Source organism: Leopardus geoffroyi, chromosome B2 (genome assembly GCF_018350155.1).
Source record: "Leopardus geoffroyi isolate Oge1 chromosome B2, O.geoffroyi_Oge1_pat1.0, whole genome shotgun sequence".
Taxonomy (NCBI): domain Eukaryota; kingdom Metazoa; phylum Chordata; class Mammalia; order Carnivora; family Felidae; genus Leopardus; species Leopardus geoffroyi.
The window spans coordinates 78742007-78758303 of NC_059332.1; the positions used below are offsets into that span (position 1 = coordinate 78742007).

Below are 16297 nucleotides of genomic sequence, written 5' to 3' on the forward strand. Positions count from 1 at the left end.
TCATTCTAGCACTAAAGTATGGTATTCTTTTGGTAAAACAAACAAAAAGAGTATGGACCCTTTATTTTCCCCTACTTAGGGAAATTTTACTTTGGGAGGTTGAGGGAATGAGGCAGCGTGGTATGTAAGCACATAGATTGGACGTGGCATGATGAAAATACTTCACACTTGGAATGTCTGTCAATCCTTTCTACATTTGGCAAGTGTTCCTTTGTCTTGAAAATCCTTTGGATTAAAGGAAACTGCTTTTGCTGAGATCCCTCCATATCTGTCCACAGCTGCCATGCTAGGTCAGTGGAAGATGAAGAGAAAGTTTCCTTGGCTGGAGTGACATGAGCAGCCAGCACGAGGAAGTACAGTACTAAGAGGGTTCGCTTCAGGCTGTGTGTAGGCATTGCTCTTTTGCACTGTAGCATGAGCTGAACCATTTTTCAAATCATATTTTAAAGGACTGGAGATTAGTGTAGAAATCATTGAGTTCAGTTACAAACAGACTAAAGCCCAGGAAGAGAATGTACTTCCTCCAGATCCCACAGCTAGCTAGTGCTAGCACCCGGGCTCCAGCTCCCCTCTCATAAGCCAGCTCATTGCTTTTGTTCATTCATTCATAATTTAAATGCCCCTTAACTGTGGTTATTGGGACAGTGAGGGGACACCCTTAAGGACATAAATAAGGTAAAAGACTTAATATATATAAGTAGGTAAATTTCAATCTTTTAAAAAATTGGACTCAATTTTTATTTTGTAAAATAAAACTTGATATTATAACAACATAAGCTGGTGAAATAAATTGTGATATACTAAATAATAAAGGAATGCAGCTTTTTGAAATGGGAAGTTTGGAGATTAAGATGATTAACATTCTGAAGATAAAGAATTTTACGAGTTGAAGTAAAACCACTGTAAAGAAATATCTGTATTGTCTATTCTCAGAAGTGATACTCTGTTAATAATAAAGTAAAATTAACACCCCCTCCCCCCAACACACACACACACATTAGACAAGTAGAGATATTTGACTATATGCTATCTCTGGTTCCTTAACTATGTTTTATAGTCTGGGTTTAAAATTACATTTGTAGGGTCACAGTGTCAGATCAGGTTTTCAAGGCTCTGCTACGTGCTAATGAAATGGCACAAAGAATTTATTAGATATTTAACCTTAAATTATATTTTTCTTGAATGAAGAATTATCCATAGCTAAGAAGAAATTTATTCTTTTAGAACAGTGCAGATTCTGCAGCCACATCCTCTTGTCTTAGATTTAGTCCAAATAAGCCATGTGAATGTGAAATTCCTAAAACTTGCCTTACACTAGGAAGAGGGTTGTTTTAGAGCCTCATGCTCTCCAGAAGCACAACTACACCTTTCACCAGCGACAGTTTTCTGTTCCCTTTGGTGCACTTTATTTCCCGTGGAGTTCTAGAAATATTTGTTCTTTTGACTGGAATGGATTTACCCTAGTTGCTGTATATTGGTTTTATATTCAAAAGCAGAAGCCAAAGAAGAAGAAGATACTTCAGGGCTACAGTCAAAGGGGCTTCAGAAGACAGACCTTTATCATCTTCAGAAGGTAAATTTTCCTTCCAACTGCATCTTGCAACACTCCTTTTTTTAGTGTGTGCTCTAGATTAGCTCTGCCTGTGTTTTTGTTTTTATTTTTCATCCACAATCAGGAACAAAGCAGATTTTGTAACACACTTATAAATTGAACATCCTGTTTATCTGACCCACTGCCATCCTCATTCTCTATTTACAAAGTCTGGAATTTACTAGCCAACATAGGTGGAAACTGTTCCTTCAGGCTTAGAATAGGAATTAACCAGCAGTAAGGAAAAAATGGGAACATTTGTTGCAAAAAGGTATCTGATTATTTATCTGATGCATTTGACTTTTTGTTTGATCAAACAGAAATCCATAAGAACCTAACCCATTAATTTTAGGGACTTGACTTTTTAATGCATAGTCACTAGAGAGCAGGAACTGAGCCACAGTACACCCAACATAATCTTTGTCAGTTAATTCTAACTTTAGGATCTTGGTTGTCAAAGTAAAGAACATTCTTTGTATCATGATACCAAGTTATGATAAATGTAAACTTTCAATCAAAGCAAGGCAGAACACATTGAATTTATTCTCATGGCCAAAGTGTAAGGATTTTTTTCCTTCTACTTATAAGTCCTTTTCTTTTTTAAGAAAAATTTTTTAAAGTTTATTTATTTATTTATTTATTTAGGCGGGGGAGGGAGAGAGTGAGTGCACATGCACAAGCTAGGGAAGGGTGAAGAGAGAGAGGGAGACACAGAATCTGAAGCAGGCTCCAGGCTCTGAGTTGTCAGCACAGAGCCTGATGTGGAGCTCGAACCCATAAACCATGGGATCATGACCGGAGTCAAAGTCGGCTGCTTAACCGACTCAGCCACCCAGGCTCACCCCATATAAATCCTTTTCTTAAATGAACCAATGGGTTGTGGATTGTGAGCACTCTACTGTATAATAACAATGAAGCGAACTGCTCTTTTTCTTTTTCCCTGAAATAAACTTGATATATATTTGAAGCAAAACACTTAGGAGGAGAGATTCTTTGCAGACCCTAAAAATAAAAAATAAACGCAACCCACATTGATCTTGCTCTTTCTGTGCACATTCTGTCTGTGGACCTAGAGCTCCCCTCTGAGTTTTCTGTTGCAGAATCACCAGAAAAAATATGTTCTTTCATCCATAGTCCTTATTGGAAATGAAGGAATTAAGAAGAACCAGTAAGAAGCAGACCAGGTTTGAAGCACTCAGAGAAAAAGTTGTCAACTTCATTGACAGTCTGGTGAGGTGAGTCTGTTGCTCTTAAGAGCTAAAAATCAGGCTATTTTCCCAATAACACTGGGGTGATAGCTGTCCATAGCCAATCCAGGGCACTTTCTCCTAGATTAGGCTTTATGCTTTTCAGGCCCCTTCATCTAGCTTAGAATTGTAATTTTGATTCATTTTCCATCCTTATTAAGATGTCTCATCAAAGGACTAGTTCATTCCTTTACTGCCAGTTCAAGAACACAGATTTAAATTTGATCTATCTAGTTCATTAGGCTGGGGTTGGAGGAGTGGGGTGTGAAAATAGAAAGCTGAGTGTTTTTTACCCTAACAACAGAATGTTTGCATTGCACTGTATCCTTGCTCTGCCTGTGCTGGGAGTATGATGGGTCTAGGCCAAGCCCAGAAGACACAGCCAGCTAGCCATAATGCCCTCTTTTATCCAGAGTAAGGCGCTTCTAATTCTAAAGAATACCAGTGCAACTTATTATCAGCACTAGATTCATGTTGAGAAATGTAATTTAGAAGTGCATTAGCCTATATTTTAAGATTATTTCTTTTTGGGAAACCCAGATCATTCTGATTCATAGATTTCCCAAAAGCCAATTTTATGTAGCTGTGTAGGATTTCCCACCTAAGCCGCCTTTCAGGCAATTGGGACATGCTATAAGGGAAAAAAAAAAAGAGAGAGAGAGAAGTGTGAAAACTAAAATGATTTAATAGTTAAAAAATAGGAAAAAGCTGTTATTTATCATTGCTTATTCTGTATTTTAATGGCAGTTCAAACAGGAGGCTAGGCACTGAATATAATCAAGTGCCGAAAAGAACAGCTCAGTTACTGAAGGCAGAGTAGTTTTCTGATAAATGACCTGTCCTTCTTCAAAGTGAAAAGTTCCATTTTCCAGGACAGTGTGGGAGCCATTGTTGCTAATCATTAGGGAGAAATTGCTAATGTCATGCAAGAGGTCCAAATGATCAACCAAGTGTGACAAAAGGTAGGTTAAAGTAAGAAATGTGTCATGTAAAAGTGATGCAATGCAACATCGAATTGACCTGCTGGCCGGAATTGACCTTTTAGAACTTTAGTTAACCTTGCCCTCCTGTTAACCTTGCGCTACTGGGCTTTCCTGTTCTGTAGTTTTTGCCCCAGGTTTCTGGCTCCTTTCCTTTACCGACCTGTGGCCATTGTTATTGCTAAAAAATGTAGTGTATTTTAACATAATTGTAGGCTAAGTGCCAGGTTCCTTTCTAAGTTCCTACAAATCCCAAATTGTAGGCTTTGAAATCAAACAGCTATTCCTCTTTTGTGATCTTTGACCTAATTATGTCTGACTTTTTACCTTTCTGAGCGGTTACCGAAATAAAGTTGAGCATGATTAAATTGTGCTGTGTTGTGAAATCACAAAATTATCCATACTAGGATTTACTGTCTTTATCAAAATTGACTATCCCAGGCAGGAAGAGATTAGGATTGTAGCATGTTAGAACTAAAAGGGACCTGAGGAGTCATGTGGCACCCAAAGCCCAGAGTGAAGCTAGGACTTCTGGATAGTCACACAGTCCTAGTCTACTGACATCCATCAAAAGTCCCTCTCCATTTCTCCATACAGTCTCCAAGGAGACCACATCACAGATGTTTGAAGAGTTTGGAGTCCTGGAGAAAAGATGTTTGTTAAAGATAAATGTAAACAATAGACTTTGAGAGACAGGGTTCTCAGTTTACCTTGAGCAGTTCTTGATGAAACTACTGAGAATTATAAGTACTACTTTCTAAGTTACTGTTTTCACCAGAATACAAACTTCAACTTTGTAGCCCTTGTTGACACGAAGTGGTCCTATCAGTTCCCACAAAACCACCTCTTTTGTTTGTGACCTCTGCTTCTCCCAGCAAATAAGCTGCAGAAGTATGCTTCTATGCTAATCTCCACATTTGCAGTTGGACAGAAATCCTAATGTGTGATGATGTTTTGTCACTGTTGTTGTTCAACTAATGTAGCAGCCCAGTGTAAACAAAATACAGGCATTTATTTTATTTTGCCTCTGATGGAGGTTCTTTGAGGGTATCCACATAGACCTTTTGCCTTGGGAATTACCTGAATTTCTAAACATTAAATAAATATAAAGATGTTAAAAAGGGAGAGGAGTAAAAATGAAAAATGTGAGATAATAGTTTTTTTCTGAAACTGACTCTGTCTGGTTGCCTTGTTTGATTTCCAGTCCTTACTTCATAGCAGGGACTTCCAACAGGGTCTTTTAATGACAGTCATTATAATGATTGGGGAGAGACAGCCTGAGGTTGGTGCAGGAAGAGCTGATTACAAACTGGGTAGCCAGCCAGCTGGGGAGGCAGTTGATGTTACAAAACCTGTGCCAGAGGCTACAGCTAATTTAACCTTGAGTAAGAGGTTAGCAGTACTTAAGGTACAGAATGCTGATCCTTAGCACCAATTCAAAATCCTAGACTTTGCCAGTGGGTTTTCTTCTGATGAACTCTGGGGAAGGAGCATCATCTACAAGTGGAATGAGCAGGGGGCCAGGAGCTTTCTTAAGATGAGGAGAGGTGATGTGCATGGTTAATACCTCCATGTCCTCTTTTCCTTAAAGCTACTGACCACACAGGTGGAGCAGGTGTAGAGGGATTTTGTCCCAAGAGGGGAGACAGCCAGGACAGCCAGGGGGAAGAAGAGGGTAATTTCTTTGGTGGCGAGGCTGAGGCAGCTGCTTTTTCTACCTGCACTTGGTGAACTGACACAAATCTGTCATGTGGCTAAAATATTTAAAGCCCAGGACAGGACTAAGTCCCCTGAATCTTTATGAAGGCATGTGAATGAACTACTTTAAACAAGTTAGTGACTTACTACTCTTACCCTTGCGTTGTGTTTGCCAAGGTTTCTCCCTTCCAATTTGCTACCCTCCAGGCCACTCAAGAGTGATGTCACTGTCAGGGCACAGGCAAGCTGATAGGCTCATTAGACATTGAAAGTGAACTTTTTAATGCTTTATTTCCTAAGTTCAAATTTCATTAAAATTGGTTTGTCATCTAGCTCATAAATAAGAGAAAAAACACAAGTTTCAGTGGTTTTTCTAATTGAAATTTTAGTGATGAACAGTTGGCTTAGTTTTCTAATATTCTGAAGCTAAAATTTAGCCTTTTCTGTCTTCGAAAGTAAAATTTAATTCTAACATATAAAAACCTCCCACGTATCATTTCTATGAAACTTCAAAAAATTTTCCATGTTCCCAAAAGAATTTCCTAACTTCTTAAATCCAGGTCTGTCTGAGGCCTGTGTTGTAAACCCTGCCAGGAGTTACAGGTCTGCTGTGGTAAGGAGTGTAGCTATCTTGGTTTTCTCAACAATTACTTCAAGAAAGTATTCTTTAATACTGTAAGGTATCATAAAGCTTTTGAGCAGAAATGTAACTTAAGTACATTTGTTCCTAAAGGTTTAAATCAGAACTGAAATACAGTTTCTTAAACTCTAATAGTCTGAAAGTTTTAAAAAATATTGTATGAAAAAGGTACAATTCTGAGTGAACCTGTACTATTATATTTGGCTTTTGTTTCATTTGTTTTTGGTTCTTGATTTTGCTTTTTAAGTAAGTTGCTCAGTCTTCCAGAGGACTGACAAAATGTTACACTGAAAATAAACCTGTGCTTATCTAAAAGCAGATACCTACCTCCCTTTGGCTGTTTCAGAGAATACCTTCTGCTTCCAGAGACACAGCCTCTGCACGAGGTGATGTACTTCAGTGCCGCCCACACCCTGCGTGCACACCTGAACGCTGCTCCCAGAATCGCCCTCCACACTGCACTCAACAATCCTTATTATTATCTCAAGGTAAAAAGCCTATTTGTTACTCTGAAAGTTTGATTCAGACCCCAGGCTTCATTTACCACAAAAATATTGTAAATTTGCAGTCCTAATAAATGGGGAGTTGGTAGCGCAGGATTATACCTCTTTTAGGTGTAAAAAAATTCTTTACTTTAGACTTTAGAGGGCATTTTCTAAGCCAGTGAATAATGCTGCCAACTTTCGATTGTGTGTAATTATCTTCCCCTTCATGTGGTAAAATGCCAGATCACAGGCATGAAGACACCAGAGTATAATGCTACTACTCTTGTGAAAATAAATGTTTCCTACAGACATAACATCAGATCATGGACCAAACAGTATTTAAAAGATCCAGATGGTTTCTGATATAAGAAATAAATAGTTTGGGATTTTCAATCAAAGAAAGATCTACTCCGAGAGAGTATCTCAAGAGCTGAGTATAGAGGATGGCCAATAATCTGGCAGGGATGAAACTCCTAAAACCCAGACATATTTGCTAACTCCAAGAAGCTTTTCTTGGGGCACCTGGGTGGCACAGTTGGTTGAGCATCTGACTCTTGACATCTGCTGAGATCATGATGTCACAGTTTGTGGGATCAAGCCCTGCATCGGGCTCTGCACTGACAGCACGGAGCCTGCTTGGGATTCTCTCTCTCTCTGCTGCTCCCCTGCTTGAACACATGCTCTCTCACAAAAGAGACTTAAAAAAAAAAAAAAAAAAGCTGTTTTTTAAACAGAGTTCAGTACAGTTCAGAGTTTTAAAAACTTCAGATGAAGCCATCATTTTAAACATTTCAGTAAGTTTATGTATACGTGAAATAATCTGTTGGCAATTTGCTAATACATTCATTTGTTTTGAACTCAACTAAACACCTAGAAATCTTGGCCCAAAAGATATTTAAGAAATGATTCCATAAAAATCTATGAAGAATGTTCCACTTTACTGGTTTTCTATTCCAAAATGGCACTCAAGCTAGCATGCTAAGCATTACAAGAGAATACTGAGTAGGAAGATAGAAATCAGTGGTTTTCAATGATGGTGGTAGTGGGGAGCTTGAATATTTCATATTTAAAGCACAAAATATTTTTACTATATAAAACACAAATTAAAATTTCTCTTCAGTGGTAGGTCACAGTAGAGATCTGGTATGATTTTAAGAGTCTTTGGGGAGGATATATTACAACCTCCATGTGTATGTATGTGTGAGAGATTGTCTCAGTAAGAACTATAGATTTCAAACAAGTTAAAAAAGATGGTTTTTGTAGGAGTTAGTTAGGATCTGCAGTGTTTGACAGCTTTTTGAGAAGTAACTTACAACTCTGGTAGTGGTATGTTGGTATTAATAGAGAATAATTATTGCTATAATTACAAGTGTTAGAAGTGGCATTTTATTGAAAATCCCAAGAAAGTCCATAAACTTTTTATGGAAAATACAAACGCATTAGGGTCTCTGAAAATAATAATGCATGATTAAAATTGAAAAATTAATAATTGGATTAAAATGAAAAATACACTTGTTTTCTGATCCTGATTATTCTTCCAGTGACTAGGAGGTAAGGGGATGATGATGAAGACCTAATCCAAAACAAGAGCTAAGTAACTGTTAGTAAATGCAGCTCACTAAATAAAGGAAACCAAAGACTCCCATGTACTGGCTTACTGAATTTAGTTTGAGGGTTCATTAATGGCTGCTTGTGTTCCTAATCATTTCTAAAAGGCAGACATCTTAGTTTACTGTTGTTTTTAGAATGAAGCACTGAAAAGTGAAGAAGGCTGCATTCCAAATGTCGCCCCGGACATCTGCATAGCATATAAACTGCACCTCGAGTGTAGCAGGCTAATCAACCTTGTGGACTGGTCAGAGGTAGGTCAGGGGGAAAAGAGCAAGCTGTATATTTGCCTTGCCATCCGTGACCATTCTCCTGGGGTTTTAATACTTTTGGTACTTTGGAACTCATCTTTCATTTTTTTAATGCCCTGTTCTTTTGTTTGGAAAGCGTAAATCCCCTCATATTGCAAAATCTCCTCCAGATAAGCAGGTCATTCAGCGGTCCCACTCCAAGTCCCGTGCACTCTGATTCCACACCTCAACCAAGTGAATTTTGTGAGTGTGCCAGGTCAAAATAAGTATGTGACCTACCCCTACAGTTAACAGTAAGCAGGAGCTAAACAGTTTAGGTTGGTTCTGTTATTCCACAGAAGTGTATTATTAACTAGTGTTTCCCTTATCACATAAAACAAAAAAAATATTGGAATAGCTATACAACAGATGTAGCAATCAGGAAGTACAAGGAATGCTTGGCAAGGCAACCGAGGACTGTTGTTACTAAGATAAATAACTTCTTTCCATCCTCAGAAGAACATTACAAAGTTAACTCTGTCAGAGGCCGTATTTAACAGATGTCACCATTTAAAAATATGCATGATTGGCACCTTCTAAGAAGATTAGTTTTAAGAATCTGAAATTTGGTGCAATATTTTAAAAATGTGCCAGCTATCAGCAGCAGTACTTGACCTGGCTTCATACAGTCATCAAATGCAATAAAAGATACTTGGCAGTGATAGAGATTTTTATTTTCTTCTGTCTTGTCTCTCAAAAGGCTTTTGCAACAGTTGTGACAGCTGCTGAAAAAATGGATGCAAATTCTATAACCTCAGAAGAAAGGAATGAAATCATCCAGTATCCTTTTTTAAAAAACCAGTTCTACAATGTCCAGGTTTACATGGCGTATCAGCCTATAGTTTCTCCAGACTTATTTTAGAGATTTATAAAGATGTGCCCCAGACAACATTATTACTTGTTAATATTAACCATACCATCCCAGAATAACTTGTTTCTAAACACTTATTCCAAGTTTAAAATGAGACCAAATCCCAAACTTGTATCAAGGTCATACTCCCGAATTTAGCAAAAATGTCCCATAACTGTCATTGTAATTATGTTTTTCTAAGGTGATCGATGATGTACTATTAGAATTTGAAGGGGAAGCAATTTTCAGACTAAGAAAAATTAGAATTAGGTAAGCTTTAAGCACTTTACCATTCATGTCTTGTCGACAGTGGATTCTAATTACATTTGATGTTTTCCAGTAAGGGTTACGGTTTAATTTAGGAATAGATATTTGAACTTTACTTCAGTTTAACAACTGATGTTTTAACATTGAGATTTTAACCTTTTTGTCAAAAAATATGGCAAATTTCCTTAGCCACAGCCTCCAGTGCTCGATTTATTAGAGCTGTTTCCGAACTAGAACTTTTAGGATTTATAAAACCTACCAAACAGAAGACTGACCATGTGGCAAGGCTAACATGGGGAGGCTGCTAGAAAGCAAAAAGGGCACCAGTCATATTTATAAACCACCATGAGACTGTTGGTGAGAAATGTATAATCCTTGTGTGATGCTTCACCACAAATAGACTGCTCACCCCAAACAGGAACATATCAAAATACCTTTGGAGGACTTTAGAATCCAACAAATGATATGCTTACATTTTAACTAAAACCTCTCGCACATTATCACTGCAGTTTTCAGTCATTTCTAAATTATAAATGTTCTTGAGCACCCATAGTTTATAAATGTAATAAATTCCTTTATCCAGGAGTATAAATTCTTTGCAGTTTGTTTAATAGTACTCATTACTGCTCCCTCAGTTTCTTGAACTGGCATTCCTCCCTTTAGTAAATTGTATAGTAAGTAAAATGAATATTCTACAGGTTTATTTCTCCTAGTGACTAGAGGTTCTAAAACTGCCTCTGCTGCCCCATTTCCTTTAGTCTGAAAAAATTTTAAATCCCAAGCTCTTTGGCTTTATGCTTAAATACAGTAAATATTCTACTTTAGAATGACCCATCATGGAGTTGTAGAGACTGTAAGATCTTTACAAATCACATCTCAATTTTAGGATATCCAACTGAGGAAAGTAAAGTCCAAATAGAATGACATCCGGATCTCTTCCATAACAAGAACTCAAGACAGTGAAACAAAGCTACCCTGAGTTCATTATTTAATGTTCTACTCCCATGAGAGTTCTGGGACATATCTTTAAGAGTATTCACTTACCAAAATTACCATGAAGATATGACCACAAGGGGGAAAAAAATCAAATTCAGTAGAAACTCGCTTGTTTCACAAACCTTAGTACGAACTATGTAATTATAGGCTTTTTGTGTGTGTGCTGAAGTCAACTTGAATGTAGAAGTAATTAAATTTTAACATAAAGACGTTTTTTTAAATGTTATTTGAGAGAGAGCACACACGTGCACACAAGCGGGGAGAGGGGCACAGAGAGGGAGAATCCTAAGCAGGCTGCGTGCTGTCAGCAAGGCTGATGTGGGGCTCCATCTCCTGAAGCAGGAGATCATGACCTGAGCTAAAATCAAGAGTCGGACACTTAACTGACTGAGCCACCCAGGTGTCCCTAATATAAAGAAATTTAATGGATAGCTTAAACTTCAATCCTGGAGTGTGTAAAGACATGTCATATAGTATAGAGTATCTTTGTCCTCTCAACATGATGGGCTGAAATGACATTATTGGGTAACTGCTCCCTTACCCCTCTTTCTGCTCCAAAAACAAAAATGTTAGATGCACTAGATCTCAAAAACAAATTGTCAAAATGTTGCCAGGCTCTAAAACAAAGGGAAATCCCAAGGTACCAGAAATAAGATCAAATGCATGCCAGAACAGAAAACATTTAGCCCTGTAGAGCTGTTAGAAAGACAATTATCAGAGTAGCATTACTCTGAGGTAAATGTCTTCTCATCATCTTAAAGATGCCAGGATTTCTCATGGAGTGGTAAACACATGTACATATGTGCACAAAGAGCTATCAACGTGGAAATTAAGGAATTTGTGATATGCAGACACAAACAGCACCACCATAAGGAAGAAACTGGACACATAGAGGCATTTGACACTTTGGAATCCATAAAGGCAGAGCCTCTGTCAAATGCATATGATTAAAGCAAAGAATAAATTCCTATTCTGTGAAGTCTCCATGACTTACCTTCACAGCAACTAGCTCAGTATTTTTTTTTCATTCCCCTCCAGTCAAATGTGCCTTCACCATGTGTTTCATTTTTGGTAACAGTTGGTAAAATCTAAGGAAGGGGAATGTATGGATAATTTTGAGGATTTTCCACCTATTGCCTATTTAAGCGAGGCAGTTGACAATGGGAAAAGTTTTCCAATATCCCATGTCTTGTTAATATGAAGACACCATCAATATCTACAATGTGATTTCCTCCAGCTTTCAAATGGTGCCAGTGAGCACCAGAGAAAATTATGTTTAGAAATTATGAATTTCAAGGACACTCAGAGCAAATTGCTTATTATACTGTAAGGTACAGAGGAACTGGCCTCATACAGACAGGCTTACCTCTGAGGCACCCTGAGAAGTCGTAGCCCTGCTTTCGTTTTTCTTTTGTTGGGCATTTAGTTGAATTCATGCTACCTGAATGCGTATCATGCACTGAACCACTTTTCTTATTACCTACTTTAAAGAATAGGTCAGAGTAGCAAGACGGAAACTGTTGTTTTTATAGTGAATATCCAAAAAAGCTATGAAATTAAAGCTCATGAAGCTCATTAGTGGGATTTCTGGAGCATTAAGTGTCACCTCAGTTCTGCGTCCATTTCTTAATATAGTAAAACCAAAATACCAAAATGGGATATTCTGATTCATTACATCTTTGTTCGATGAAATACTACTCTGCAAACCCTGTAGTAGTTTGAAATTCATTAAAAAACTGTTTACTGAGTACATACCATACTCTAGGCACTGTTCCAGGCACTGTGATACTTCACTGAACAAAGATCTTTGCCCTCACTGCCCTCTAACAGAAGAACAGATAATTATATAGTTATGTGTTACAGAAAAAAAAAAAAAAAACAACAAAACCAGGATATCAAGCTGCAATTTTAAATAGTAGTCACGGCAGGTCTCACTGAGAGGAGTTTTTGAACAAGTTGGTAAAAGATTTACCCCTGAAGTTTTATAGACGTGCACTGTTGGCAGAGAACAGCAGGAATATACAAACTACATGGGAGGATCAGGAGGCAGCCAATGTGGGATAGGCAGGGTGAGCAGGCAAGAGACCAGAATTAAGGAAGGTGGGGTAGAATGCATGTAATTTAGGGCCCTGTAGACCACTGTAAAAGTCTTTGACTTTTACTTAGGGTAGGAAGCCATCTAAGTAAAAGATTTAGATCTTTAAATGATCACTGTGACTGCTATAGGAGACTGGGAGAAGTGGTAAGGAGACACAGATGAAGCAAAACAAAAACCACAAGACCACAATTGGGCAATCACTGACTAAGGAAGAGATGGTGAGACTGGAGACGGAACCAAGACTACTAGATGGACTGTTTTTTGGCTGAGAAACTAGAATAGAGATGCCATTAACTGACTGGGAATGATGATTTGGAGGAAAAGTTTGAGAGGCAAAAATAAGGAGTTTGGTTTTAGACATAAGTTTTAAGACCTCTATTAAACATCCAAGTGGAAATGCCTCCATAGACTAAGAATATAATATTTTTTAACATAATTTCCTACTTCTATCAAGGCAAATAAGTTTCTTTCAAGTTTATTTTGAGGGAGAGGGAGAGAGTGTGAGCAGAGGAAGGGCAGAGAGAGAGGGAGAGAGAATCCCAAGCAAGCTCTGCACTTGTGATGTGGGGCTCAGACTCAGGAACTGTGAGATCATGACCTGAGCCAAAACTAAGAGATGCGTAACTGTCTGGGCTACCTAGGAATGCAAGAGGTTAATACAATCTTATGTCTTTAGGATTAGATGTGGTCACCAAACTGAGTATGAACAGAGGTGGCAAGGAGCCCAAGGTTAAATCCTGGGGCATATGTATGTTTTAACATTTAGAAAAATGAAGACTGAGCCAGCAGGGAACAAGAAAAAAGTTATGTAGAACCAACTGAAACACTTTTCAAGGTCAAATGTTGATTAGATTTAGCACTGTGGAAATCACTGGTAGTTTAAATAGAGTAGTGGAGAAAAGTCTGACAGGTATCCTGTATCAAATGACCTAACAAAATGTCCAAACTTATCACTAGTCCTGGGAAAGCCAGCCATACATTGTGTGATGTAACATGAACACTACAGCAGCATCTTGTATTAAATAAAAACTTTAGGGACGCCAGAGTGGCTCAATTGGCTAAGCTTCTAGTTCATGGTTTCACTCAGGTCATGATCTCACAGTTCATGGGTTCAAGCTCTGCGTCGGGATCCATGCAGCCAGTGTGGAGTCTGCTTGGGATTCCGTTCCCTCTCTCTCTGCCCCCTCACCCCTCCCCCTCCCTAAATAAACTTTAATTACTTTAGACCTAGCGTCCAGTTTACAGTTCAAAGTGATACAAAAGGTTAAATTAAATGACACTATGAAGAAACAGTCAAGAAGACAACAGGTCTAGTTGTTCCAGAAAGTCACAATCTTGATTTAATCCTGCTTTAGGGAGAAAAAAAAGCTGCAAACGATCTTTGGGGAACTAATGGGAAAATCTAACTATGGCCCGTGTGTTAAATTAGGGAAGTATTTTAAGTAGAACAATGGGATTAAAGTTCTGTATAGAAGAACCATCTTATTCTTAGGAGATAAATCATGTATGTGTTCTTTGAAAGTTAAAAACACACATATGAAAGAACAATGACAAGGTAATTTTTCACATTAAGTTGGTCACTTTCTATGAAATTTTCCTAATAGAAGTTGGTGAAAAGGGAGTAAAACTAGAAAACTCTTGACTTTTGCTGTAAAGGTGGTAGCAGAAAAAAGGGTAATAACTGGAAGAAGGATCACAGGATCAAGATTTTTCTTTTAATGTTTATTTTTGAGAGTGAGAGAGCTGGTGCCAGCGTGAGCAGGGGAGGGGCAGAAAGAGAGAGAGAAAGAATTCCAAACAGGCTCCGAGCTGTCAGCTCAGAGCCCGATGTGGGGTTTGAACTCATAAACCATGAGATCATGATCTGAGCTGAAACCAAGAGTTGAGGCTTAAGTGAGCCACCCAGGCGCCCTCAATTTTTTTAATAGCATATTTTGTGTGTTTTGGGGAATGATCTAGTAGAAAATGGATGCAGTAATAGAGAAGACTCATCTTTCAGTGAGACAGGTATTTGGATCTAATGCTCCTTACCTAAGGCAAGCACAGGAGCAGAGCATTGGAAAGCCTTGTCTAGCAACAGGCAAGGGACAGGCTATTAGGTGCTTTAGAAGATTTGCTTATTAACACCAATTACTGTATATAGCAACCTAAGTACAGCACATACCAGTACTGCCTTTTAATAAAAGAATGACTGTTAGCACATATAATTCTGTAACTATCTGTTAAAAAGCAATTTCAGGGATCTCTGGGAATTCAGAATCCCTAGGTAGCTATTACGATCTTTCTTACTAAGATCAAGTATGGTTGGTATTTAGACTAGAGTAATCAACTACTGGATCCATCTAAGTAAATCCAAGAAGTTGCTTACATTTTTTATTTTCTGGCATTACCTCACACATTACTTAAAATCAGTAAGTAGCCCATAAGCTAGAACTTTTTGGGAAGGTAATAAGCAGAAATTTGGCTGTGGAAGAAATTTTATTCTTGATCCAACTTGAATGTAGAATTAAAACTGTTATTACTTGTGGCTCCATTCAGACTGCCAGTACTGATTTTCCTTTTAGTAGATCTTGCCTTCCAAGTTAAACCAGCTCTTTTATAAATTTCATTCTGTGTGAAAACTCACACATGCTTACTTTGTTAAGAGTGTTTATCCTTTTGCCCTTACTGGGCTTAAGAAGGGATAAAATCCACTCTACTCCCACTCCCCCTCCGTATTCCAACTTACTGTCTACATTCTCCTAGAAACGCCCACATACCTACCAGTGGTTCTCAGCTGGGGACTGTTTCTTTCCCTAGTCCCCAACATGTGGCAATATATCTGGAAGTACCTTTTTGGTTGTTTCAGGTTGGGGGTTGGGGGTGTGCTACTGGCATCTAGTGGTAGAGGCCAGAGATGGCCTAAACATCCTGTGACATGTATGACTCCCACAACAGAGTGATCTGGCCCAAATTGTCAATAGTGCTGAGTTTGACAATCTCATTAGGTCATTAAAACTAGGTAGCTATTAAAACTAGGTGGCCATAAATTAGATGGATAATTTATGGCCACCCTGTGCTATACCAATGCTTCTCAACCATATAACGGGCATATGAATTATCTGAGGATCTTGTAAAAGCCCTTAAGCCCTGGCCTTGTTTAAACAAAAAATTGATGAGTTATAATCACCAAAATTAAAAAGGGAAAAAAAAAAAAAACAAACTTCTCTTTGACTAATTAGGTCAATTATAAATATATATGCCCCAGTACATTTATGATTGGTTTAATTAGTGGAAATATGCTAAAAGAATTCAACAAAAGAAATCACTGAAGCATTTTTTGCTCACTTCATTACAGCAAAGCTATGTTTGGAAAGGGAGTTAAATGTGATGAGTCATGTTTTCATCTATCATCCTTTAAAAAAAAAAAACTTGGATTCTACTCTTATCTTGGAGGTAAAAATTCTACAGCTGTTAAAACTGATTATATAACATTCTAGCATGCAGTTATAAGCAACTTGGAATCAGAACTCAGTTTTTGAAAATAGCACTCAAATCTGAGATTATT

The 16297-nt window shown here is 38.0% G+C and overlaps 1 protein-coding gene across 6 annotated transcripts in view; it reads left to right on the forward strand.

The window, feature by feature from the left end:
* The window catches only part of ORC3 (origin recognition complex subunit 3), a 62675-nt gene extending 52427 nt beyond the window's left edge, over positions 1-10248 (forward strand). For 2 of the 6 annotated variants that reach the window (XM_045498981.1, XM_045498985.1), the window contains 6 exons: positions 1494-1573; positions 2726-2826; positions 6503-6644; positions 8387-8503; positions 9240-9319; positions 9859-10248. In XM_045498981.1, the coding sequence (XP_045354937.1) occupies positions 1494-1573; positions 2726-2826; positions 6503-6644; positions 8387-8503; positions 9240-9319; positions 9859-9964 (626 nt within the window). In that variant the 3' untranslated portion in view covers positions 9965-10248. Of the gene's footprint in view, positions 1-1493; positions 1574-2725; positions 2827-6502; positions 6645-8386; positions 8504-9239; positions 9320-9851 lie in introns of all 6 variants that reach the window. The other 4 variants (XM_045498982.1, XM_045498987.1, XM_045498983.1 and 1 more) reach the window with 3 other exon arrangements.
* Positions 10249-16297: the final 6049 nt, after the last annotated feature.